Source organism: Oryzias latipes, chromosome 3, assembly GCF_002234675.1.
Source record: "Oryzias latipes chromosome 3, ASM223467v1".
Lineage (NCBI taxonomy): Eukaryota > Metazoa > Chordata > Actinopteri > Beloniformes > Adrianichthyidae > Oryzias > Oryzias latipes.
Window position 1 is genome coordinate 18,818,060 of NC_019861.2, and position 24,995 is coordinate 18,843,054.

At 37.1% G+C, this 24,995-nt stretch overlaps 1 protein-coding gene across 4 annotated transcripts in view; it reads left to right on the plus strand.

Moving 5' to 3' along the window:
- LOC101166118 (synaptotagmin-7) overlaps positions 1-24,995 on the plus strand; it is a 100,185-nt gene that overhangs the window by 72,006 nt on the left and 3,184 nt on the right. For all 4 annotated transcript variants that reach the window (XM_020713656.2, XM_020713661.2, XM_011489545.3 and 1 more), the window contains 5 exons: positions 12,040-12,175; positions 21,025-21,292; positions 21,395-21,564; positions 21,933-22,047; positions 22,160-22,359. In XM_020713656.2, the coding sequence (XP_020569315.1) occupies positions 12,040-12,175; positions 21,025-21,292; positions 21,395-21,564; positions 21,933-22,047; positions 22,160-22,359 (889 nt within the window). The remainder of the gene's footprint in view (positions 1-12,039; positions 12,176-21,024; positions 21,293-21,394; positions 21,565-21,932; positions 22,048-22,159; positions 22,360-24,995) is intronic.

The following is a 24,995-nucleotide window of genomic DNA, read 5'->3' on the forward strand; positions in this document are numbered from 1 at the left end:
AGGGATAAAGTGCTCAGCCTTACAGCTTTGTCTCATCTGGACTAATGTTAAACCTGGGTGACGCTCAGCATAAGCAGCTAATTCCAGAAAGTTTCCAAATGCCTAAAGCTTTCTTGAAACCTTTCTGTGGTGCTTTCATGTCTATTAAGTAGGTCACCTGTGAATTTGGGGTTGATAGAAAGAAAAAAAAAACTTGTTCAGCAAAAAGGAAAAATTAAGAGGATGTCCTTTTTGTCTGGTGTTAAAGTAACAATAATTACCTTTTTATTTGTTTTAACTGCAATATCTTTAGAAAGGGGAGCACCTCACATCTGGTCAATGTTCTTTCTTTGCTTCATTCGTTGTTTGACAGTCTGCTTAGTACTTTGTTGTGATCACAGCCAACCACCTTGCATTTACCCAGAAGGCCTATGTGAGCCAAGTTTTCCACTGCCCTTCCAGACCTAATAACATCTCTCCATCATCATGTCTGGCGTTGTCGTCCAGTTGTCTCTGTAGTTTTTACATAAGCCCCATGTGCCGGTCTGCACGTTTGCTTCTGGCTGTTTTCACAGAGCCAAGCAACCGAAGAAGTGTCATGGGAGGAACCCATGATGATGATGTGTCAACAAGTGATGGGGAGACTAAAAGAAATGCAAACATTTGTCTTTAGAAAATAATGGTTTAAAGCGTTCTTAGCTTATTTCATTAACCAAACAGGCTAACAATTAAATATTGTATCAATTTGAACTAAAAAAAAGCATTTTTTTTATTAAATCAGTCTTGATTCTAAATGTGTTGAGCATTTAGAGGTAAAAAGAAGAAAAAGCTATTCATGATCATTTGCTGAATGGTCTTTTTTGTTTCTTGAAAAGGAGTTCACTTCCTCTATGCTGCTTGGTGCAAACTGTTCAAAGATTTAAGGTCTAGAGAAATCCTCTATTTGTTATGAAGCCTTGCTCAGTCTGCAAATTATAATTGGCATGTACCGTGGTCTCCCACAACATCACAGTTCCCCTTTTGTAGTATTGGGGTGAACCGGTTTCTGAACGGTTTGAATGACTCTATGTTCTCTTTGTTTTGGTTTTTGATTATACATTGTTTGATCTGATTTGAAATGAATGTCATGCTAGCCCAAAATCTGCTTGACTTTCTTGGTGTGGTGAACCAGGCAATCACAACTAAGAACACAGGTATTTAGTCCAAAAATAAATCCTTTTTTAACGTCAAACAAAATTCACAAGGTCCAACTGACCAAACATTACAGATTTAAAGGGGCCCATAAAAGGGGTCAACTTAACAAACTAACAAAGAACTTGTAACTTGTTACTCTGTTTTCCTTGCGGTAATGCCTTGGGCTCTATGCTGCAAGGTTCTGATCCCACTGTGCTGCAACAGGGGATTGGAATGGCAGAGCAAGTACTGATTTGTGTGTGGAGGCTTTCTGTACACTTTCCCATGAAAACACCTCTTCAATGATCACCAAATAGTCCAGGAAGGCTGGGCTGATCTCTAATGAGTAATTTTTAAGCTTTTGTCAACAGAATTACAGTGAAATGTCCTATAAAGGCTTTTAGTCCAGGATTATGATCTTGACCTGTCTGGAAGCAGTACCTGGGAACAGTTTCTAAGCTCTTCTCTCCACTTTCTCCATGTATTGCTTAACCATATTAGGTGAAACGTGTGGCCAACCAACACATGGATAAAACTTCCATTTATTTACTCTCAAACCAGGAATGCAGACATTTGTCTTTTTTATTTTCTTGAAAGGAGCAGCAGAAGGTATTTATTTTAAATTTAGGATGTTCAAAATCTTTCATAGTAAGGATTGATGGGTTCTAATCCTAATTCATGTGTGCAACTTTGGGTTTTAAACTACAGTCTACTACAGTTTCTGGTAAGAACCCCAAAACACTGTGAACCCATCTAACAATATTGGACATAGATCCCAAATGTTTCACACACAAGAAATCAACTCTCTTCATGTTGCCAAATCTTTTCAGTCATGTTTATCACTCTTTATTAGTGGTCTGTATGTGTTTTATTCAGATACATAAAGTTGTATGTAGGAGTTATTTTTTTTATTCTATAAATTTAACAAAATTCTGCAATAATTTAAATTCTGTATGATATATCAGCCTCTCCCTTACTAATGGCTAACAATCTAAAGCTTTGCACGATACAAATCTGCTGTCTGGAAAATATTAACAAAAGATTAACAACAATTCTGACATTCACCTATGGGCTTCTGATTAATGCACACCTGTGACTGAATCAAAACCATTATCAGGTTCTATGCTAATTCACACTGTTTCCACTCAAAGCCATAAGCTGGTTGGAAACAAAAGATGACCACTCTGCAATGTAGCCTATTTGAGCAGACAAAAGGACAATAATCCATTATTGGTCTATTCTGCCGAAAGCCATCCCAGTACCGTAAATGGTAAATCTCAAAATGTGATGTTTCACTTCACAAAATGTGTTCGTGGTTCAGGATTTTTTTGCAAGGTCAATATTTTTTTTTATTCGTGTTTTTTTCTGTTTGTTTTGAATACCATTTCTACACATCTTTTTCAAAGACGTGACTCATAAAAATGAAAGATGGAAAATCGCTGTAATTTACTTGGACATTAGGTTGTTTTAGACATTGGCCAACTTCCTGCATATTTCAAGAGCTTTGGTACATGCTGATGGTGAAGCAGGACATTTTTTAAATTGCCCCCTTAAGGTTTGGACACAAGCACAGAATGTAACGGACCACCTCAAGCTTTTAACCTGAAATACCTATTTTTTTTATATTTAAAAGCTTCTGAAGTGAAACCTAAAGACACCAAAGTGGTCATAATGAAGTGTCTAATAAAATGTAGCACATCTGACTCTGTTAAAGTAAAGCCCTGATTGTTTTTGTGTAGCGCCACATTATGTAAGAAAGATCACGGTTGTAGACCCTGCAGTGGACTGAGCATAATCATCCACCTGCAGATGATGGAGGCACTGAGACTGTTTGTGTTATTATCATCTCAGAAAGCTGAACCTGCGCTGCAGAGCTGCATCTTAATGAGCTCAGAGATTCTCACAGAGATGCAAGAGGGAAATAAATGAATAAACTCCAAAGACCTCAGCAGCCCAAGAATATTTCATAAACATTGACTTTACAAAGCTTTTGAATGTGCAATGCTTTCTATAAGGCATAACAGTATCATGCAATACAAGCCAAGACTTTGCTGCAAATTCTATAGGGTGCACAGTCCTCATACCCTTACTTAGAGTATTGGGAATATCAACTTAACTTTCTATCAAATCTGACAAAGGATGACACAATTTTGTTAAAATTCAAACTTCAAATATAAATAACATACCAAGCACAAATTTTGACGATTATTGGATCAAATTCTCAAATTTAAGAACACTGCTCAAATATTTTAGCCTTCATTTTTGTAAAAACAAATATACATAACTTGCATTAAAAAATGTATTTCTGTTTTTCAAGTTATTAGGGTGAAGCAGACAAAAGCAGACAAAATCACGTTTGCCCAAATGTCAAGCTGACTTATATTTATTTTATCTTTATTTTTATCAAAATAACTCCCAAGGTTTACTCACTTTTCTTTAGGTTTTACATCTCAGTCCAATAAAAGGGCTAAATAGCCCCCACACATCCCAAATGTTGTATTTTTTGTTTTAAGATTGAGATGTTCAACTTAGGATCTACTTCGTTTAGACTTTTTTCCTCTTCCCACTGTGGCCTTGTTGTGCCTCATTTTCATCTATTAAAATAAAATCTTGAAAAAGGAACATGTTTTTTAATAAGGAGGCTTATTCCGGGAATTATGAAAGGATTTCAAGTTATCACATATAATCAAAGAAAAGGCCCATCATAAACGTAGAAAAAAGGAACCATTTTTAAAAAGAGACTTCTTCTTTTCTACAAAAGATCATCCATTGTACAATTGGCTGCAGTGATTTAAATCTGATTGAATAATAACACTGTTTTACTTTTATGCAAAGCAAATTGAAAATTATGACAAAAATGCAGAATGTTCTGTTTCAAATTCAAGAAATATTTCCTTCATCTGTCTTTATTCTATATTTTGCACAAGACCTGATGTGCTCTGAGGAACTGTACGTACAAATGGTCTCTTAAGTAATGCAAATACCCTCTTTTTTTCTTTAAGCTGAACCAAGGAGCTTTCAGTGTGTCTGCACATTTAAAATGTAAAGAAGCCTTCTGTTGAAACATTCCTACTATACAAAATGCCTCACTGTAAGTCGCTGTAAAGCTGAGTGCACCAGCATAACAAGTAGAGACCAATCAGACATCAGGTTTGAAAAAATAACACTTTCCTTACAGAATTTCTATTTGTTTAAGCATTTTACAGATGGCTGTTTGAAAAATCTATTTTCTCTTTGTTTTGGTTTTTGATTATACATTGTTTGATCTGAAATACTGACAAATATCAGACACAGGAGAGCTAAAAAAATCTCTTTGAATTATTGTGTCAGTAAAATGAGCTTACGGTATTTATTTCCATTAGAGCAGAAAGATTTTAAGTTTTGTTTGTCAAAATTATTCCAGATTGTAAAGATCTCTACACGTTATAGTTGTTTTTTTGCTGCCCTACATAAGTCAGACGGCTTCCTTATCACACATTTACATGTTGAAATGTGGATGCTTCCTTTTTTTACAAATTCATATTGTATCTGGTTTAAGGTCATAAAAATTCCACCTTCATTACATTTTTTGTCTTTAAGACATCCATAAAGTAATTTAGGTTCACATTGAAGCATAAAATAGCGTATACTTATAGAGTGTTTTTCTACCTTCCTTGAAGGCCCAAAGCGCCTTACAGTCACAGTCCCATTCACCCATACATTCACACACTGGTAGCGGCTCTGCTGCCAAACACTGGCAGCCAACCTACCACCAGAGGCAAGGTGGGGTTCAGTGTCTTGCCCAAGGACACTTTGACACGTGGGTGTAGAAGGTAGGAATCGAACATGCAATCTTACGATAATGGGTCAGCTGCCCTACCACTGCTCCACGGTCGCCCATAAAATAAAAGCTTTCCATATTATATTTTTAATAACTTATATTTTAAATCACGTAAAATAACAATGTACAAAAAGACACAGTGCAAAGCACAAGTTTCATCACCATTTGTTCCGACTGAATTTCAAACGGACTTCTGTGTCAGCCAGCAACTATGAGTCAAATCAGCTCTTGACTTTTCCACACCCTCCACTGCTTCCTCGGTGGACCAGAAGTGAAGAAGATTGGAAAAGAAAGTGATGTAGATCAAAACAAATGAGACATTTTGAAAAAATATATTTAATCATAACCTAGCCTAGAGATCATGCAGGGAAAAGATGCCAAACATCATTGACATGGACTTTTAATTTGAAATAGTTATCACAACTGCTCTTTTTCTGCTATTTTAAGTAAAGTTGTGGTTTTGGAAAAAAAAATCTTCCAAAAGTATCAAAGTAGTCCATCTGTGTAGATGGCATCATTATTTGTGTTTGCCATGCTGAGGGGGGCGGTCATGAAGTGATTTGTCCTTGCTGACGGGGGAGCGCTGAGTGAGCTGACACTGAAGCCCCAGCCTCATCCATCATGAAACATGGGGCCCTCAATTGTATTTTGTGGTCTCTCAGGCCCAGTGTATGTTCAGCAGGACCCAGATACAGCATGTTAGTAGTGAGACATTTCTCATTCAGACCCTTCCTCTCATTTGTCTCCCTTTTCTCCTCCGTTAACGTCATTGCTTTCCTCTTCTCAGTATATTTTCTGTTGCCATCGTTCAATCCTTCACCTCTGTCGTTTTACCCCTTCTTGCGTTCTCTAGCTTAATGGAATACTTTCTTTTTTTGTTGGTCTTTTGCCCTCCTGTTTTATCCTATTCCTCCTCACCTGATCCTCCCCTTTCCCGAGGCTGTGGATTGGCTTACAGTACTGATGGGATGATGTCACATCACTGCTGCCTTGTCACTTTAAATGACTGTCACCTTGGACACACACTCATTAATCTGTTTCATTGCGGGGCATGCAAAAGAAAAAAAAAATGTTTGTGAGTGGTGTTTTGGAGCGATCATTTATTTGTTTAAACTCCTGTGAGTCTGCTTTTATTTTTTACAACCAGTTCTAAGCCTGATGAGATTAGGAGGGACTGAAATTGTTAACTCTTTTACTTTCACAATCTAAGTTTTGATGATGTTTTACGTCCTACAAAATAAACAGTAAATACTTTTTTTGTTCATTTTCGGATTTATCCTTTCTGCTTTAATTTATCTTACTATACTTTCTACTTTAATTTGGCAAAATAAAAACAAGTAACAACACAGTTTTGAAGTCATTAGGGAAAGTGACTGCGTTCGAGTTGCACCTCAATACACTCCAAACCGAATAGAACAGCAGCTTGCAAAAACCACAGAAATGCCTTTACCTATAAAATATTTTTAAAAAATTTAAAGTACATGTCAAGTTTTTAAATAGATCTGATTGAAATAGTAGAATATTTTAAATTCATTTGTTTATAATTGAGATTTGGATTTTGTTTATTTTGCTTTTTGGACAGTTTTTATGATTAGCTATTATTTTAGTAAATTATTATAGCAGCTGTTTCACTGTTGGAATGCGAGAAACCAATACTTACAGACCCACTCTGATGACAATTGTGTTTTGGGTGTTTTCAAAATGTTCTTGTGGCATTTTTCTAATGATAGAGGACATATATAAAGGAAATCAAGCATTTTTAATACAAATTTATGTGAGTCAAGAGCAGATGCAAAAATGCTTCCATTGGCAAGCCACAAGCTCCCTGCTCCGTTCCATTCTGATCCATCCACTTGTAAACAAGTATTATCATGTTCATCTTTGTTTTCCTCATCCAAGCTGATATCTGGCTCCAAACTTTACGGCTGGATAGCTCCAATATTTCTCGCCATTTTTCTTGTTTATGTTGAGGTTCTGCTTAAAACTTAAAATGATTATGTAAAACTTTTTTTGCCATTACTCTATACATGGATGTCTCCATCCCCAGCATCTTCATGAAGGCCTGTAAGCTCCAATCATTTAGATGTCATCTCTGCATTCTGATTTGCTCTAAATTTAGACGATTGATCTACTGAGAACTAATCAGGCATAAAACGCATTCTACGTTTCTAAAGTTGCATTTTGCGACTTCTTACTCAAAAAACTTTAAGAAGGCAAAAAATACACACCAAAGAAATTAACTATGTTTTAAATTATTTTGGATTTTAGAATTTCTTTTTTTATGCTTTTGTGCAATACAGAATTCTCAAACGATTTACTTTATTAGTCACTTAATGTTATTGTATTATCCTATAAAAATGCACATGTTATTTAATCAACAAACAAATTATTTTAAAAACTAATTACAGCATCTATTTATTAAACTCTTATACAGGGCCGTTGCTATGACTATGTAATGATGGTTATAGATTTTTGATTAGGTGGGCTTAAAAGCTTGACTGCATAAAAGAAAAAAAAACATGTTAACATGACAATTAATTACAATACAGGACACAGGGTAGTACAGATTTTACTCCTGCTGTTTGCTGCCAAAGCTCAGCATTTTTTTTCATATTAACATGGCCTCCAGTGCAATAATTACTTCCAAAATACATCTCAATCAGAGCTGAATGAACAGGGATTTCTTTTTCCCTTTTTTTGTGCTTTTCCTACTCAATGCTGAACAACAGACAATAGACACTGAGACATGGGAGAAGATAAGACATCCTAACATTGTCCTCAGAGATGTAATGACCTGCTTTGTTCAATAACTAAGAAGATAGCTTTCAACTCAGATTGAGGCCATGAGGTCAGGAAGTCGTGGTTTTTTTGAGACAACTGCACTGGGGAAGTGGTCATTCTCTAGAGGCTTTACCCTTGGCCTCCACAGGGACTGCTTGTGTGCTCATTAGATCTGCTTTAGATACTTGACTTTGTGGTTCATTTGCATTGCCCTGTCGGCAAAAAATTGTTCAGTGGGATCTGAGCCTGCTCAAGTCTGATCATCCAGATTGATTTCACTGGGGTAAAGGTTTTTTCCATAGTTTTTTTTTGCTTCTCTTTGATATTTATGAATGAGCTATTTTTATCGGGAGCTCACAAACACTGTAGGAGTGTGCTGAGGTGGGGTCGCAGGTGGCTGTTGGGCTGCAGATGCATTCTGCAGGTATGAAGACGTGAGTTTGAAAAAAAAGGTCTCACAAATATTCGCCTCCTGTATTTGTTGTTGTTCCCTTTATTCTATTACACCCCCCTCCCCCTTTTATTTGGAACTTTCTGTGGATTTGATGGCCTCCTTTTAAGGCTCTTGTTACCATGGTTACTGCAACTGTAAAATGTATGATGGTACCAAGAACAACGTTAAGTGGGAGCACAAGTCTCAGTCATCACAGAGCAACAACCTCTACAGGATGAATTATGCAACTGGTGTTGGGTTTTAGATGAGATAGTCACTGGCAGACAAGAAGTGGGACCTTACAGTTACACTGACTTTTCGGTTGAAGGAAAAATCCTAATTTGCTTACCTCAAAGCCCATATATTACATGTCTAAATATTTATTTTCTATTTCTTTGCGAAGGTAAAGTTGAGGGCATTGTCTAGTTGAAATAATATGCAGCTTTTGGCACCTTGCCTGAGCGTGTGTCTCAGCTGGTGTGTGGATTTGACATTGAGTAAATATGTGTATTTACATCCATGAATGAACTCAGCTCATCGTTGGGTCTGAAAGCTCCATGTCCCTGTTCTGTTTTGTGTCAGCAGTCGTGACTCAAGGGCTCTCTGCTGCAGTGGCAGATCTTCATTTATCTGTTGTGAGAACCTGCAGTTCCACGTGCAGCAGGCAGTTTTTACTAAGTGTAAACATCCCTGCTTTAACTTTGTTTTAAATTGTTCAGAATATGAAAAATAAACTTCAAGAACTACATAGATGCTTTCTTGACGTTTTGCTTACCATTTGAGAAATATTACAGCATATGAAACGTTGAAAGCAAGTAAGAAAGCCCTGTTCTGCTTGAATTTACTACTTTTTTTTAAGAAAATGGGTCATTGGTTTTCTCACTTTATCCTCAACAGCTGGAACCCATTTTTAGATTGTTCCAAATTATTTGGCAAATGTATCCTTTGCAGAGGATTTTATTAATAGAGTGAATAATTTTGGATACTACTGACTATAAATCATTCAGGAGATGTTGTTGCGTGAAGGCAATACTCTAATGCCATATTGGGTGTCTTCAGTTAGAAATACCTTGGAAAAATAAAGGTTATACTAATGTTCTTTTTGCTATGCTCCTTAACTCCTTAATTCATAAATACGGTAATATGCTTTATTGTATGTATAACTATAAGTATTTTTTTCACACACGTGAGTGATTCAAGAAACTGAAATGACATGTAGATCCGCCATGTTTTCCATATTTGTCATGTATTGGTTTCTTTGCGCAAACTCAAAATCATTTCTTGCTACATTTTTACAGTTTTGCTTAAGACAATGTTTTAGGTACAAGTGTTGTCAGACCCTGTGTTTATACAAGAGTAATTGCCTCAGTTTAGTGTCGTGCAGAGATTTGGCTGGTCTGTCACAGAGCCAACCCTTCTTCTAGTAAGCATTTATAGTAGATATTAGGTTGAAGATCCCAGCTGACAGGTATGCATTATGTTCTGTGTAATTAAAGTGAAAAATGCTTCATGTTGCAGTGTTCCCAAACCCCAAACTGTTTTAGTCCAACTGAGTTGCTTCTAGAAATGAGCTGCAGACTCCTTCCAGGGGAAGCACAACACCCACCAGTTTATATTAGAGTAAATATACACTGGAGAGAATTACTTGTAATGGTTCACTTTGGGTTATGTAAGAAGACCAATCCAACTATTTCTAAATACACAACCTATGTCACATTCCTTTTTTTTCTTCTTTTTTTTAATTCATGTATTTTGCTTCAGTGCTGCATTATAATGTTAACTGGATCCTAGGAGCAAACTCTCTCAAGGAATAATGTTTCAGACTGATTTTGTGTTAGATCATAGTATTAGAAACAATTTTAATTAATTTTGAGATCTTTCCTTTTTCTTCTTTTAAAATAAAGAAGATTTTCCTTATGTCATAAATACATCTGAGAATGGAGCATAAACCATAGTTTCCAATATTTCTACATGAAATAAAGATGTATTTCTGATGTTTTGAGCTAATTTGTAAAGCGCGTTTTTGATGAACAGAGCATGTGAAAGTCAGGTTAGTCCCAAAGAGAGAAGGCCTTATGGTTTTATGTGGGCGACTACCTAATGTTGTGAAGCTATTTAAGGCAACACTTTGCAGCTAATGCATTGTGGGTTGATAGTAGGAGCTATAAAAAGCATTGTTTCTGACCTCCTGAGCCAAAAATTCAGCATGTTTCAGCTGTTAGACAGCAACAGCAAAGGTAAACTGTAATTTACCAAGCTGTGGAACAGAAGCCATTAAAGTCTGGATTGGGTTGGACCTGCATTGTTGGTGCTCTGACCTGGAGATCACAAGAAACCAACGCTCAGTGACAAATCAATTCTTTACTCTTCCGCTGTTTCTTTTTTTCTTTTCTACATCCAGTGTTGCTCTACTTCTGCTTGTCTCTTTGCTGCACATCTGTCATTTGCCTGTGCTCCTTTTGTGTCCTCTTTTATTCTGCATTCAGATGTCAGGTTTCTTCAAAGTATCTGGTCGGTGTTCAATTCATTTTTTTGGTTTTACATCTAACTTCTGGCTCACATTTCTGTCCTAGAAAAGTTCGCACAAGCATTTTTTATTATCACTTTTTTGTAACCTGTGGTACCCAACACGAACTTAATTGTCTCTCTTACAGAGCTTAATTTTACTTTAATTAAAACCCAGATAACTTAAAAGAACCAATTTGTTTACACAAATTTATACTAAAATCAATATGAAACAATGAAGCAGTAAAGATGCAAATAAAAGTTAAACATTTTCAAACAAAAAGTTTTTGATCAAAGTGGTTAAGTGTGAACTTAACCATCCGCATCACTTTGTCTGGTGATTGAACAAAATATAAAAAGAACAGCTCTCACAATTTAAAATGTCATCCCATCCACACCAAAAAATATATGAAATCTAATAGCCACTTCAAATAAGTCACAGACACAGATTTTATGTGACAGAAAAATTATGTTAAAAAAAGCCACATTTAGAAAATTTACAATTTAAAAAATCGGGCTGCACAATGCACGGAAGATGCTCGGCCAAGTTCCTTGTGGTTTATTTTTTGTTTATATGGATTTTGTCACTCAAGTGTAGTGGCTCTTAAAATATCTGAAAAATAGGTCAAGATGCACTGAACACTTACAGTACTTCAGAGACACTTTTAAGTGGGAACACACAAAATGCAATCAATCCACTTCACACCAACTCCACTTCGTCTTTTTTTCCCTTGGTTCTGGTTTTTATGTTACGAGATTTTAATATGTTTGATAACTAAGTTTTCTAAACTATATGTGATCATTTTGACTTTATAGAATCGTGATTTTAAAAACAAAACATCTAAAAGGTTTTATCTGAAAAACACCACCCAGAATATTTTATTTCCAATTCATTGGTTAATCGGGTTAGCTGAATGAAGTGAGTCTTTGCTTTAGTGTCCCAACAAGAAACAAGGAAACAGAAAAATCTGTTATCACTACCAATTTTGACAAGCAAAACAAAAAAGTTTGAATCAATATCCAAGTTTTACAATTTTTTATAGTTCAACTGAGCAAAATTTAACAAAATATTTATACCTAGTTTTTTCTCTACATTTCTTACAGATTGTAGTGTCCTATTTTGATTAAATATTTTGCTTATGTCTAAACACATTCTTTTTTTTTCTTTCATTTCTGTCTTTAAACATTTTCCGTGAAGGTTTAATGATTTCTTTTTGCCCAAAACGGCCTTCCACAAATAGGTTTGTAAAAGTGCCACTTTTGGTCAAAATTTACATTTTGTGTCCGTAATGTTCATTAGTGCAGAAGGTGAGGATAATTATTTCAGTGTTTGTGTTCATTTTACCAGAACACCTGGTAACAAACCAGGCAGCAGCACCAGAGGTCAGACAGCGGAAGAGGCTGGACGCAGACAGGGGCAGAGCAACGAAGCCAACTCTTCTGTCTCCGACTTGGCCAACTCTGTCACCAGTGAAATGCTCATGGTAATACAACTCATTGCTTCTTTAGCATCATTAGAGGTTTAATGGATGCACCACAAACTCATCTGTGTTTTTTTTGCTGCCCTGTCAAGCTCATTTATCATTAAAGTTGGACAATTGCTGTCAAATGAGCATTTAATTATAACAGATTGGCTGATGGGTGGGGTTCTGTGGTGTTTTCAGGTCTGGTTCCAAGAGGAAGACTGAAACTAGAGCACAGATTTTAGGAGATAGGAGTGAAAACTAAGCCAAAAAAAGTGAATGTTCCTCCAACACATTTTGGCATTTACTATTATAATAAAAAACAGGTTTATCTGCTATTTTTGAAACTATAGTTTGATCTTTGTACAAACTGAGCTTAAGCTTCTTCTAACAAAAAATACATTTTACCAAGGATTTTAACAGATTTTTTTAAGAAACTGAAATAATGAGAGAATACTAAAGTTCATATTTTATTTCACAAAACTTGATTTCCAAAATTCATAATTAATTGCCTTTTTGAATCAATGATAATAATCAAAGCCATTCCTTGAATGTTGAAATTCATACAGCTCTGTTAATACTAAAAAAAAAAATTGTTGTCCCAGTCCAGAACCTTTCCTAAAATTTGCTTACATCATTGTTTGGATTTTTCTTGTCTGCAATTAAAAGAAAGATAAACAATTGTCACTCTTCACAGAACTGCGATGTTTTTTTAACTACTAAAATGTATATAAAAATTTGCAGTGCACGATAGCCAATGTCTGTAACATACATGTATGTTCAAATCAGCTTTGACCACCCTGTCTACTGTTGTATGTCTGGCCGGCCAGTATTTTATTTTTAGGGTGGTTCCTATCTTGGCCAGATATGATCTTCTGTCATTAAGCTGAGGTTTTATAGCTCATTTGAAAATACTTTTTGTAGGTAATGATCTTAAAGCAAAAAAAAAAATTGATGATGCAAACAAAACTATATAACACACAATAAACATAAATTATAGCAACAGAGAAAAAACACAATTTAAAAACCAGCCTTTTTTTCTGTGGACCATTTTTGATTAAATAAATAGATTGTCGAGCCAGTTTAGCTCGTGCTGGTTTGCGGCACCTTCCGTCCGTGAAACCCGGGTTCGACTCCGGGCTGCTCCCTGTTCCCTTCTCTACCTCTGCCGGTTCCAAGCCCGGTTTGCGAAGGTTGCGTCAGGAAGGGCATCCGGCGTAAAACATTGCCAAATTTACCATGCGACTTGTTCGCTGTGGCGACCCCTGATGGGAGAAGCCGAAAGTGGAAGAAGAAGTCAAGCCATCTAGTGGTTACTTGGTAAACCGACATGGCTTCAGATCTTCTTTTTTTTTAAATGCGCTTCAGTCTGGAAGCCAAAGGCTTCTTACTTGACTTAAGGTGTGACTTCTTCATTGTGCAAATATGCAGCAACAACATGCAAAAACGACAGGTGAGTGAGATGATGCCACTGCCTCTCCCAATGGAGACAAAGCCCACTCAAGAGAAGACAAACAGTAACCAACAAATGTTCTTTGCAATGAAAACAAAAAAAAAGTTTGACATTGGGTATCATGGACAAGCAACTTAATGAAGCATTTCTTGATTAAGCTGTGTGTTTGAACGTCTGCTTCATAGATCCAAGACTCCCAAATGTTTCTTGCCAATGCACCTTCCTTTTCTTAAATACCTTTTTGAATATTAAAAGCTTTTGACTAGAACAATAAAACAAAGTCATTTCAATATGTATGTATTCATATTATTAATGGTGGTTTACAAACATTCTTCATAGGTTATTTGATGGCTCTAAATGGCCCCAAGTTGTGAATGTGAGTGAGTGTGTGTGGTTCTGCAACAGACTGGCAACCTGGCTAGGTGTACCCTGCCTTTGCCCAACAGCAGCTGGGATAGGCTCAATCAGTTATGGCCTCAAAAGAGATTCGGCAGGTTTGAAAGATGGATGGTTCTTGTATACAATTTTATGATCAAAAACTAGCTAGCTGACAGCTGTGTCTGTAAGAGTTTAAGAGGAATAGAGGTTTAACAAGGTAACTAAAGAAAATTGGAACTTTCTGCCCACTTGTATCCTGTACTTGTGGCCTTTTGACAGGTAAGTTCTCAAAATTTAAAACAAACTTAAACTAAAAGTAAATTCACATAAGCTTTGTAGATTTTCTTTCTGTACAGTGCACATAATAAAGTTTTCAAGTTGAAAAGGAAGTCTATATGCGCTCTGAACAAAGTTTCATGAGAGGTCTTTCATCTTTCGAAGTGTTTTGTCACCAAGAAACAGAGCTCTCCCACCTGTAGAGCATTTCACTTTCTGCCATAGTTAAGTGAAAAATACTCAAATCATCTTCTTGAAGTGAGAGCTGAGAAGTGAGGAGAGGGGATGTGCGACTTGTTCAGAGAGGTTCTGTAATTAGCAGTGAAGAAACATGCAGTGACGCAGTTGCTATGAGAGGATGACAGGATTTGAGACTTTGTAATTGCGTTAGTTTCATGGCGTAACTGAGGAATTTATAGAAATGGTACTGAATGATGAATTTCTTTTTCCAGTGACCTGCATATCATTCAAAAGTCTTCATACTGAAAAATGTGATCCTGTACTCTGACTGTACGAAGAGAAGAGACAGAAATGGCATCTGGTGTCACAGTAAATGTCCATCCAACATTCTGAAGCATCTCACCTGAGAGTGAGTGGGTGGGGGGGTGGATGGGTATCCTGTCAGCTCTTATCAGGATGTACTCTGACACTGCTTTCATTTTGTGTGATGCTCAGAGTCATGGAGAGAGTGGCGTAAAACTGTCTTCTCCTCAATACTATCACACATTTGCAGGGGGTTCCTTGTGCTTTTTTTGTGGGATCAATCCAGCTGTGGATCAAACCCAAGGGAAAATATGTGAACCAATAATAACTTCAATTATCTTTCAATTCAATTTCAATTCAATTTATTTGTATAGCCCAAAATCACAACAACAGTCGTCTTGATGGGCTTCGAAGTAAAACATGAAATTAAAAGGATCACGAATACAAAGAGTTCAATAGGAAAATACTAAAATGAACTAACAAACTGACTATGCTATACTGGCATCCCTGCCCTTAGATCCCCCTTTGCGGTAAGGAAAAACTCCCAAAAAAAACGGATTCCGGAAAAAACGAAGAAACCTCAGGGGTGCCCACATGAAGTAGGGATCCTCCCCCAGGACGGACAGGCGATTTACCAGAACTCTTAGAGAAGAATTAACTTATCTAAATCTACAACTACATATATAAAAGTCCAGCAGACGAGCTTCATCCAGCCGTGGTTGTGGGGACAGTCAAAGGCGCGAGTCGAGCCGGAGACAGGAACCACAGCCAGGTGTAGGAGCAGGAGCAGAGACGATGTACTCGGTCAGGTACAGAGCAGAGACGAGCCAGAGATGAGCCAGAGGCAGGATCCACAGCCAGGTGTAGGAGCAGGAGCAGAGACGAGGTAAACGGTCAGCAACTGGAGCACGGATGAAACAACAGGAGTCTGGAAGCACTCCCACTCCCCAGGAGGGGAGAGGAAAAGAGGGACAATACATGAATCGAAAGAGGACAGAACCACAATGCACCATAGTTACCCCAGCTTCAACTTCTAGCAGCCTTTTAAAAGAAATAGTTATTATTAAGTTTAATTTAAACAAACTAACATTAAGTTAAATAATCTCTTAATACTAACTAGTCTGACAATAAGCCTGTCCAAAGAGGAATGTTTTCAGTCTAACTTTGAATGTAGAAACTGAGTCGGCCTCTCTTACATGAGCTGGGAGTTTATTCCATAAAACAGGGGCTTGGTGGCTAAACGCTCTACCTCCAACCTAAGCATATATACGTATACATTTTTTCCACCCATCCACACACACATTCAAGTGGTAATAAATATGTATTTGTCATAAAAAGCATTTGGGTGAATCCCCTTTAGTGTCCTTCAAACAGGTATTGGTGCATTAGTGTCTGCCACTGCACTTCCTGTGGTTAGGGTCAGGGTTAAGGTTAGGGTGCACTTCCCTAAAGATTGTTTGTTTATTTGTGTTGAACCACACAAAGACTTGCAGATGTGCATGGAGGTAGCATGCTGAATACATTAGTGGTGCGCTTGTACACAACTACCAATATTTGATGAAGTCAGTCTACTCAAATCATTTTCAGGACAGAAACAATGAAACTTTTATCCAAGACAGAGTAAGTAATTAATTTCTTGTTGCTTTTGAGGGTTTTTAAGTGGAGAGGAAAGGAGGCAAAAGCTACATCAGCTATGTCAGAAAATAAAGTGGAAAACATGGAAAAAGAAAGAGTGACCAATGTAGAAAAACTATTAGGAGCAACAGAAAAGTTGGAGAACTGTATAATGAAATAGTCAGCAGGGAGAAAAGGCTTAGCCTAAGCAGCAGCAAAAATTAGAAGAGAAGCTCAGAACAGTAAATTAAATTTAACATTTTTCGGAGGGTTGACCTTTTTCTTTGTTGATACAAAGGTTTTGTGTGTTGACACACAGTCGTACGACGTATTTTCCATTTAGCAAGGCAAGTACCAAATGTTTAACTGAATTTAATGTTAGTTTTTTTTGTCAGAAGTGGCGATATGTACTTTTTTGGGTCAGACTAGTGCACCTTGTGAAGTTGATTCTCTTAAGTCAAGAGAAAACTGACAACCTGAGAAGCTCCAAAGGTTTAATTAGTGTGAGAACAGGCTTTGAATATCCGAAAGTTTGACAGTGTGTGTCATGAAGTGTGTTTTTTTATGAGGATCCAAATGCAGATTATTAAAGTACATTGAAAGAACACTGAATAAACTGAAACACAGGACAAAAAGAAAATACAATTTATAAGGGAACAAAAGATGATTTTAATGTATAGAAAGTAGCAACAGATTATTGTTAACTTAATCCGAATAAATACCAAGATCCTCATATCACACATGAAGGGCTCTTTGAGCTTACACAACTCAGTTCTCACTTTTCCAGAATTATTTTGAAACATGTGATAAGGTTCCTGGGGCATTTCAAAATTCTCAAACTCACTTTGGTTTTCCAGTTTTTTTCAGCAAGTTTGACCTTTAAAGCCTAATGCATTTTGTTTACAGTTTTTAAAGGTCTCACCAAGTGATAATTTGTCACCTATCACCCCTGAAGATGATTAGCATCAAAAGGGTGTGTGGAAGAAGCCAGGAAAGACCTGCAATTGTTTATTTTATCAAGAAATCAGAACAAAATATGTTTTGGCTAGATTTTACAGTATAAATAAATCAAGTTTGTTACTACAAATCAGTAATTGCAAATGATAACCTGTTCTCAAAATGAAAAAAAAGTTATTACAGAAAGCATGCTTATCTGTGTATCATTTAAACTTATGTTAGATTAAGCAGGTAAGGAAAGAAAGTATAGTTTTATTGCATTGCTTTCCAGATGTCCAACTGTTGTTTTTATGTCAAAGTAATGGGATAATACATATTTTTTAAAGAAAGCTCTGAAGAAAAATCCACTGTAATCATTATATTTACCTGAAGGAGAAGAAAAAATATTGTACACATTGAAGACAAAAACTGCTTTTAACTTGTTATTTATAACCATAGTTATTTTATTGAAATAAAAATATGTAAAACATTTAGCAACAAATTTTTTGTCAGGGTTTAAAATAAAAGTGGGCCCCAAAAAGGAACACTGTTTAGAAATGGTGCCACAGAATTTAATGAAAAGCTACTGGAAGCACACAACAAAAAAATATTTACCATCAGAAAAGATAAAAAGCAGAGAGATTTTTAGGATTATGACATTATTACCCCTTTTGCTTTTGGTTTCTCCAATTTTTCTGAAAAGTATCAGTCTGTTGCAGTCAAAAATATGTTTATTATACAATGATGGACACTTTGCATTTTATTTGAGAGGGTTAGATTTCAACACTTTGAAAAAAAAAAATCCTTTGGTTAGAGTTTGCATGTTATTTTAACAAATCTTATACATATATATATATATATATATATATATATATATATATATATATATATATATATATATATATATAGTTTGGACACACCTTCTCATTCAAAGAGTTTTCTTTATTTTCATGACTATGAAAATTGTAGAGTCACACTGAAGGCATCAAAACTGTGAATTAGAACATATGGACTTAAATACATAACAAAAAAATGTAATACAACGGAAAATATGTCATATTGTACGTTCTTCATAGTAGCCACCTGTCATGATTGACTATGACAAGAATAGACCCAATCGCTGAAACTCAGAAAGATGACGCACGAGGGCTTGGCAAAGAAAACAGGTTGTCATTCTAGGATGTTGGCGAGGAGCTCCCTGGAGAACGTCACTTAAGGTGGCTGAGACGAGGAGTGGACCAGAAGGTAAGTGTTGTGGACTCTTCAGTGACGAGGCGGATGAGGATAAGCTGGCAGGTCGCGTGGCGTGGAGGGATGGCGTGGCTGGAGGTCTTGACGTCTTGGTCATGTTAATGGTCAGGAGCTTGAGATGAACCCAGGTCAGCACTTGGTGGATGAGTTTTTTCTGTAGATGATAGCTTAAATTACTTGGCGTGACAAACCAAGAGAATTGCTTGGTAAACGAGGTACACAACTACCCTGCCTCTCTTTGTCTCTTTGTCCCTATCTGGCTCGAGCCTGAATAACATCCCAATGTCAGTACTGTAGATCCTGGTGGTGTGGGTCAGGGAGTCAATGTCACACTTGCTGTTAGCATACAGCTTGATGTCATCCATGTAGAGGAGGTGACTGATGTTGGCCCCATTTCTGAGTTGGTATACATAGCCAGTCTTGGTGATTATTTGGCTAAAGGGGTTCAGACCTATGCAGAACAGCAGTGGGGACAGAGCATCACCTTGGTACATCCCACATTCGATGAACACTTGTGCAAGTGGCTTCCCATTGGCTTTAAGGGTGGTTTTTCCACAGCTTCATTGAGTTTTCTATGAAGGCTCTTAGAGTCCTGTTGATGTTGTACAGCTCCAAGCATTCAGTGATTCACGTGTATGGCATTGAGTCATAGGCTTTCTTGTAATCAATCCAGGCTGTGCACAGGTTAGTGTGTCGTGACCTGCAGTCTTGAGCGACTGTTCTGTTAACCAGGAGTTGGTGCTTGGCTCCTCTGGAGTCTCTACCAATGCCCTTCTGTGTGTTACTCATGAATTGATCCATGTGCCTATTTATCTTGGTTGCAATGATACCTGACATGAGCTTCCATGTTGTGGAGAGACAGGTTATTGGCCGGTAGTTGGATGGGACTGCACCCTTTGAGGTATCCTTCTGGATCAGGATCGTTTGCCCTTCGTTAGCCATTCGGGGTGAGTCCCATCTCTTAGCAGGTGGTTCATTTGTCCAGGCGCTCGTGGAGTGTGGTGAGTTTCTTTAGCCAGTAGGCAATATTATACGTCTCTTCTCTCTCTCTCTCTCTCTCTCTCTCTCTCTCTATATGTATATATATATGTATAGATATAGATATAAATACAGATACATATATAGAGAGAGAGAGAGAGAGAGAGAGAGAGAGAGAGAGAGACGTAAAATATTTATATGTAAAGCATACATGGAGAGCCACAACCAAGTAAGTGGCTTGAACAATATACGGGAACATGTGTGCAGAATAGGAACTGGCCCCTAAGTCAAAATGGGAAACACCTCCAAAAATGGGAGAGAATAAGAGAGCAAAGATCCTGTGGGACTTCCAGATCCAGACTGACTGGATGGTAATGGCGAACCAACTAGACACTGGATAAAGAGGAAAGTCGTTGTGGTGGATGTGGCAGTCCCAAGTGACGGAAACATCAAGTAGAAGGAACAAAAGAAACTGGAGTAACTCAGTAGGGGTGGGATTATATCTGCTTGCTTCTTTCCCACTTCTTTTTAAGCAATAAAACAAGCTCAGCATGTCTTTAGTTAATGATAACTTTATTTAATTAAACAAATGTGATTTATGTTTTTTTGTTTTCTTTTTTTTTTATAAATGCATTTCATAATTTTTGTAATGAGTTTCATAAATCTGTGTGAATTCTTTCTTGCTTTGACTACAATGTTTGAAATCAATCAATCAATCAATCAATCAATCAATCAATCAATCAATCAATCAATCAATCAATCAATCAATCAATCAATCAATTAAATACCAGGGACTCAGAGAAGAACTGGAGAAAGCATGGAAAGTGAAGGTGACAGTGGTGCCTGTGGTAATTGGAGCACTCGGGGCAGTAACCCCCAAGCTGGAGGAGTGGCTACAACAGATACCAGGAAAGACTTCAGACCTCTCAGTCCAGAAAAGCGCAGTGCTAGGAACAGCTAAGATACTGCGCAGGACCCTCAAGCTCCCAGGCCTCTGGTAGATGACCTGAGCTTGGGGTGAGAAACCACCCGCAGAAGGGTGAGAGGGGCAATTTTTTTAGAAACAGGCAATTTTGTAGTCTCTGGGGGCTAATGTGGGCTTAATCTTTGCAATTTGCAAAATCAGTATGCGTCATATCTGCTCAATTTTTGTCTTTTAAACACAATGTGTAAACTTTCAAGATCACAAAATAGACAGATAAAAATTGCAGGAGTCTTTCAAATACAGTGTTAATGCAAACATGTATTACAGCTGGTTGCAGTTATATTTCTGATCATTATTTTTGTCAAATGTTTGAAACATGTCAAAATATTTCAACTCTTGGTTTATTTAAGTTGTTATGAGGATTTAAAATTGAAATCAAAATGAAGATGACAAGATTTCTAAAAATATGTAATAATTAAAGAACATAATTTCTCTTTTTACATTTCTTTGAAATTTGGATTCAAAGCTCATTTGCATTAAAGCTATTGTGAGGTTGACGTCTCTTCTTCATGTTAGTTGTCTCCAGGCTCAGAGGAGGATGAGCATGAGGGTCCGGTGTGTGAGAAGCTGGGTCGTATTCAGTTCAGCGTGGGCTACAGCTTTCAAGACTCAACACTCACTGTCAAAATCCTCAAGGGTCAGGAATTGCCTGCAAAGGATTTTTCTGGAACTTCAGATCCTTTTGTTAAATTGTACCTGCTGCCTGACAAGAAGCACAAACTCGAGACGAAAGTGAAAAGAAAAAATCTGAATCCCCACTGGAATGAGACTTTTCTGTTTGAGGGTATGATTAAAAAAAAGTGTTTGTCAGAATGTGCACGTTTTGAATTTTCTCTGCACATTACTGCTGCCAACAGGAACTGTATCATGTGTGTCTTTTCATCAGGGTTTCCCTATGAAAAGGTGGTTCAGAGGACTCTGTACCTGCAGGTTCTTGACTACGACCGATTCAGCAGGAATGACCCTATAGGAGAAGTATCCATCCCCCTCAACAAACTGGACCTGGCCAACATGCAAACTTTCTGGAAGGAGCTGAAACCATGTAGCGATGGCAGTGTAAGTGTGTGTGTGTGTATAAGTAGGTGGTGGTGAGGGTGTTCAGGGGTTGGGTTGGAGGAAAGACGCGAAACAGAAGTAGAAGGGGAGGAGGGAAGCAAAGGCGGAGGCGAAGGAAAAATGGGCCAGAATGCATGATGTCATTCCTGGCTGCTGTGATGTTTCCAGAGGAGATGTGGCAGCTGATGGGAGAAGGGCTGGAGGGTTTGTGGAGAGCCTGACAGGTAGACAGAGAAAACACAGACAGCTGAAGGAGAAAGCAGAGATGCACAGCAGGCAACTGAAAGGAGAAAAAAGTAAAAAAAAAAAAAAAAAAAGGGGGGTTGTGATGATGAGCTAACAATTTTCTGCTGCTCTGGTGTCTGCAGGGGAGTCGAGGAGATCTGCTGGTTTCTTTGTGTTACAACCCTACAGCCAACATCATCACTGTGAGCATCATCAAAGCCCGCAATCTGAAAGCCATGGACATTGGTGGCACTTCTGGTATGACCTGTTGTTTCTCTTTCCTTTCATGTATGCTCATCTTGATAACTGCAATTACAAGAAAAAAGTAACACAAAACAGCATTCTTACTGCTTAATTTCCCTGTCCTCAGACCCCTATGTAAAAGTGTGGCTGATGAACAAGGATAAGCGTGTGGAGAAGAAGAAGACAGCGGTAATGAAACGCTGTCTAAACCCTGTTTTCAATGACTCCTTCCCCTTTGACGTGCCTGCCCACGTACTGAGGGAGACCACCATAATTATCACTGTCATGGACAAGGACAGACTCAGTCGCAATGATGTCATTGGAAAGGTATCTCCGTTTCCCTTCTTTACCTCTTCCTGCTTCTTGTCTTCCTCTGTGTTTCTGTAATTCTCACAGTTCATCAGCTTCATCAGATTGTTAAAGCAGTCGCTACTGACACCTGCTGGATCAGGACAAAATAAAAATGTAGTTTCTGCACCCGTGAAAAGAAACAGCTAAACATCTGCTTAAATTGTTAGCTTTCAGCTTTAATTTGGGGCTTTCAACCAAAAGACTATAAAAAGTGGCATGTGCTGTCTATGTAGTCAAATCTACAACTCACAGGCTCAAAAAATAAATAAGAAAAACGTCTATAAACCAGTCCTCTCTTGACAGGAGCTCAATCTTTCCCTTTTATTTCATTGCAAGTCCACGACCAGAAAGGACTAAATAATTCAAAGTGTTTTAATTTTCATAAAACCAGAAACATCTAAGATATTGGTCTGGACAAATGAAGGAGCAAAATATCAAAAATTTAGATTTAAATGAAGTCAGCTAAGCAAAACTAAAATAGTATTATTTATTCATAGTCCTTGTCATTTAACTAACTGTATAAAAGATACACACTTTTCTTCAAAGTGAAATTCCTGAAGAGCAAGGACAGTGATACAAGAAGCAAAATCAAAAACAAATTTTCAAAATAAAATTGATTTGTATCTTGCTAAGCCCACATGGACCCCATTTGTAAAGAGATACCATAAATGTATACTATAAACCAGACACATTTGAGGTTATAACAAAAAAACAACAGCAACAACAGTTGCAACTTTAGGACTTAAAACTCGAATCCTGTTTGAGGTAAAAGACAGAAGTATTTCATTTTTTTTACAGTTTCACCATTGATTGTTAAAGAGCAACATCTAACACCTCTCCAGGAGTTCATGATGGACCGATTCAGCTGCAGCCAAACTCGTGTGAGAGATTGGATTAGGGTGATTAACATTACTGCAGCATATGTGACAACAATAACACGTCTGTGTAAATTTTTTAAAGGTGGAAGCAGCCTTCTGTGAGCCACTGTTGCCTGGACTGTGGTTCAATAGACATGGCACTGGGCTGTCAATAAGCAGGTTGTTGGTTTTAGCTAGAAACATCAAATTACAAAAAGCGATCAAGTAGCAAAAATCATGCTTGTGTGCCAAGAATGAAATATTTTGGACATAGGAATATAATATAGGAAGTAATTTCTATAATAAATACCCTATCAGTGAGGATTGAAAGAGATGGTAAGTTCTTCTATTACGCATACAGTTAGGGGAAGATCTGAGTTAAAATCTTTTATTTTATTTATTTATTTTATTTATTTGAATTAGGACAATGCATATTAAACAATGTTTCAGCAGCTGCTTTAACATAAATATGCCAGAGTTAGCACAGGAGCTAAATTTCATCTGTTGTCCTAGGACAGGATAAAAATATCAACACTTACATTTACAACACAATGAAATAGCACAATATTAGAGGTAAAAATATTTACAAAGGTTATTACAATAAAAAGCAAGTCTAAAAATTCCAAGACAGTCACAGAAAAACAACAATAACTAATGTTTGCAGGACTGGTTTGTTTTTAACCATCGTTTAAGAGCTGTTTGGAAGGTAGGGTAGTTTTCCCAGTTCCTAATGTGCTGTGGCAGCGTATTCCATAGCTGTGTGCCTCTAATTGAGACCACTGTTTGGCTGAATTTAGTCCTGCGCCTTTGAACATTACAGTCCCCTCGAGTTAAAGCCCTGGTGCCTATTCCAACATTTGTTTTTTTACATTTGTTCATTTGTCAAATCTTGTCAAACTATAGTAGCGTGCTGACTGTTCAGGCTTCATATCAACCTGACAACCAGCCAATCAGCTAACATCTGCTCTCCCTCCTGAGCTGCAAAGTTCCCTCCCAAAGCAATAATCGCCATCTTGCAGACCAACTAATTTGTTCATGTAACCCTTGTGCTATCCTAGGCACTTTAACATTACGAGTTGGGTCATCTAGACCCACTAGACAGTGCTCTGAACCTTTTTTCTTCAATGATTTGTGATCTTCACTGTTGTCCATGGATTACATGAAATCTTTCCACCTTTATCCACCTTTGTCATGGTAGGGAGAACACGTCAATGAAAGGGTGGGGTCATCTAAGATAGCACAAGGGTTAAAACCAAACATTAACTAATCTCTGAGCTGCATGTGGAATGTTGGTTTTAAAATAACTGAGAAATGCGTAGGTTCTGCATAAAATATTAGAAAGTTAAATCTTTATTTAAGTTAAATCTTTATTTTTCTTCAAATAAAGTGCTTCTAACCTGTTGAGTTATGCCAAAATTACAAAAACATGTATTTGCGTAACTTCATGTAAAAAAACTCCTATAGGGAGCAGATATTAAAGTAAATTGTGTCATTTTATCATTGCAAGAATTACAAAAATTGAGATCAAGCAGTTTTTGCTTCATAACAAAGATCAAAAGTGTTGAGATGAAATAAAAATTTATAAATCAAAAAACAAACTGTCATAATTATTACATTTTAAAAAAATGTAAACATAAAAATCCAAAAACCTTTTTTAAACCTTTATGTTAAATCTTGAATGAAAACTAGGCCAACAGTGTTTCTGTGTCATTATACATCATTGTAAAATACTGATATAACTGGCAAAAGCATCGT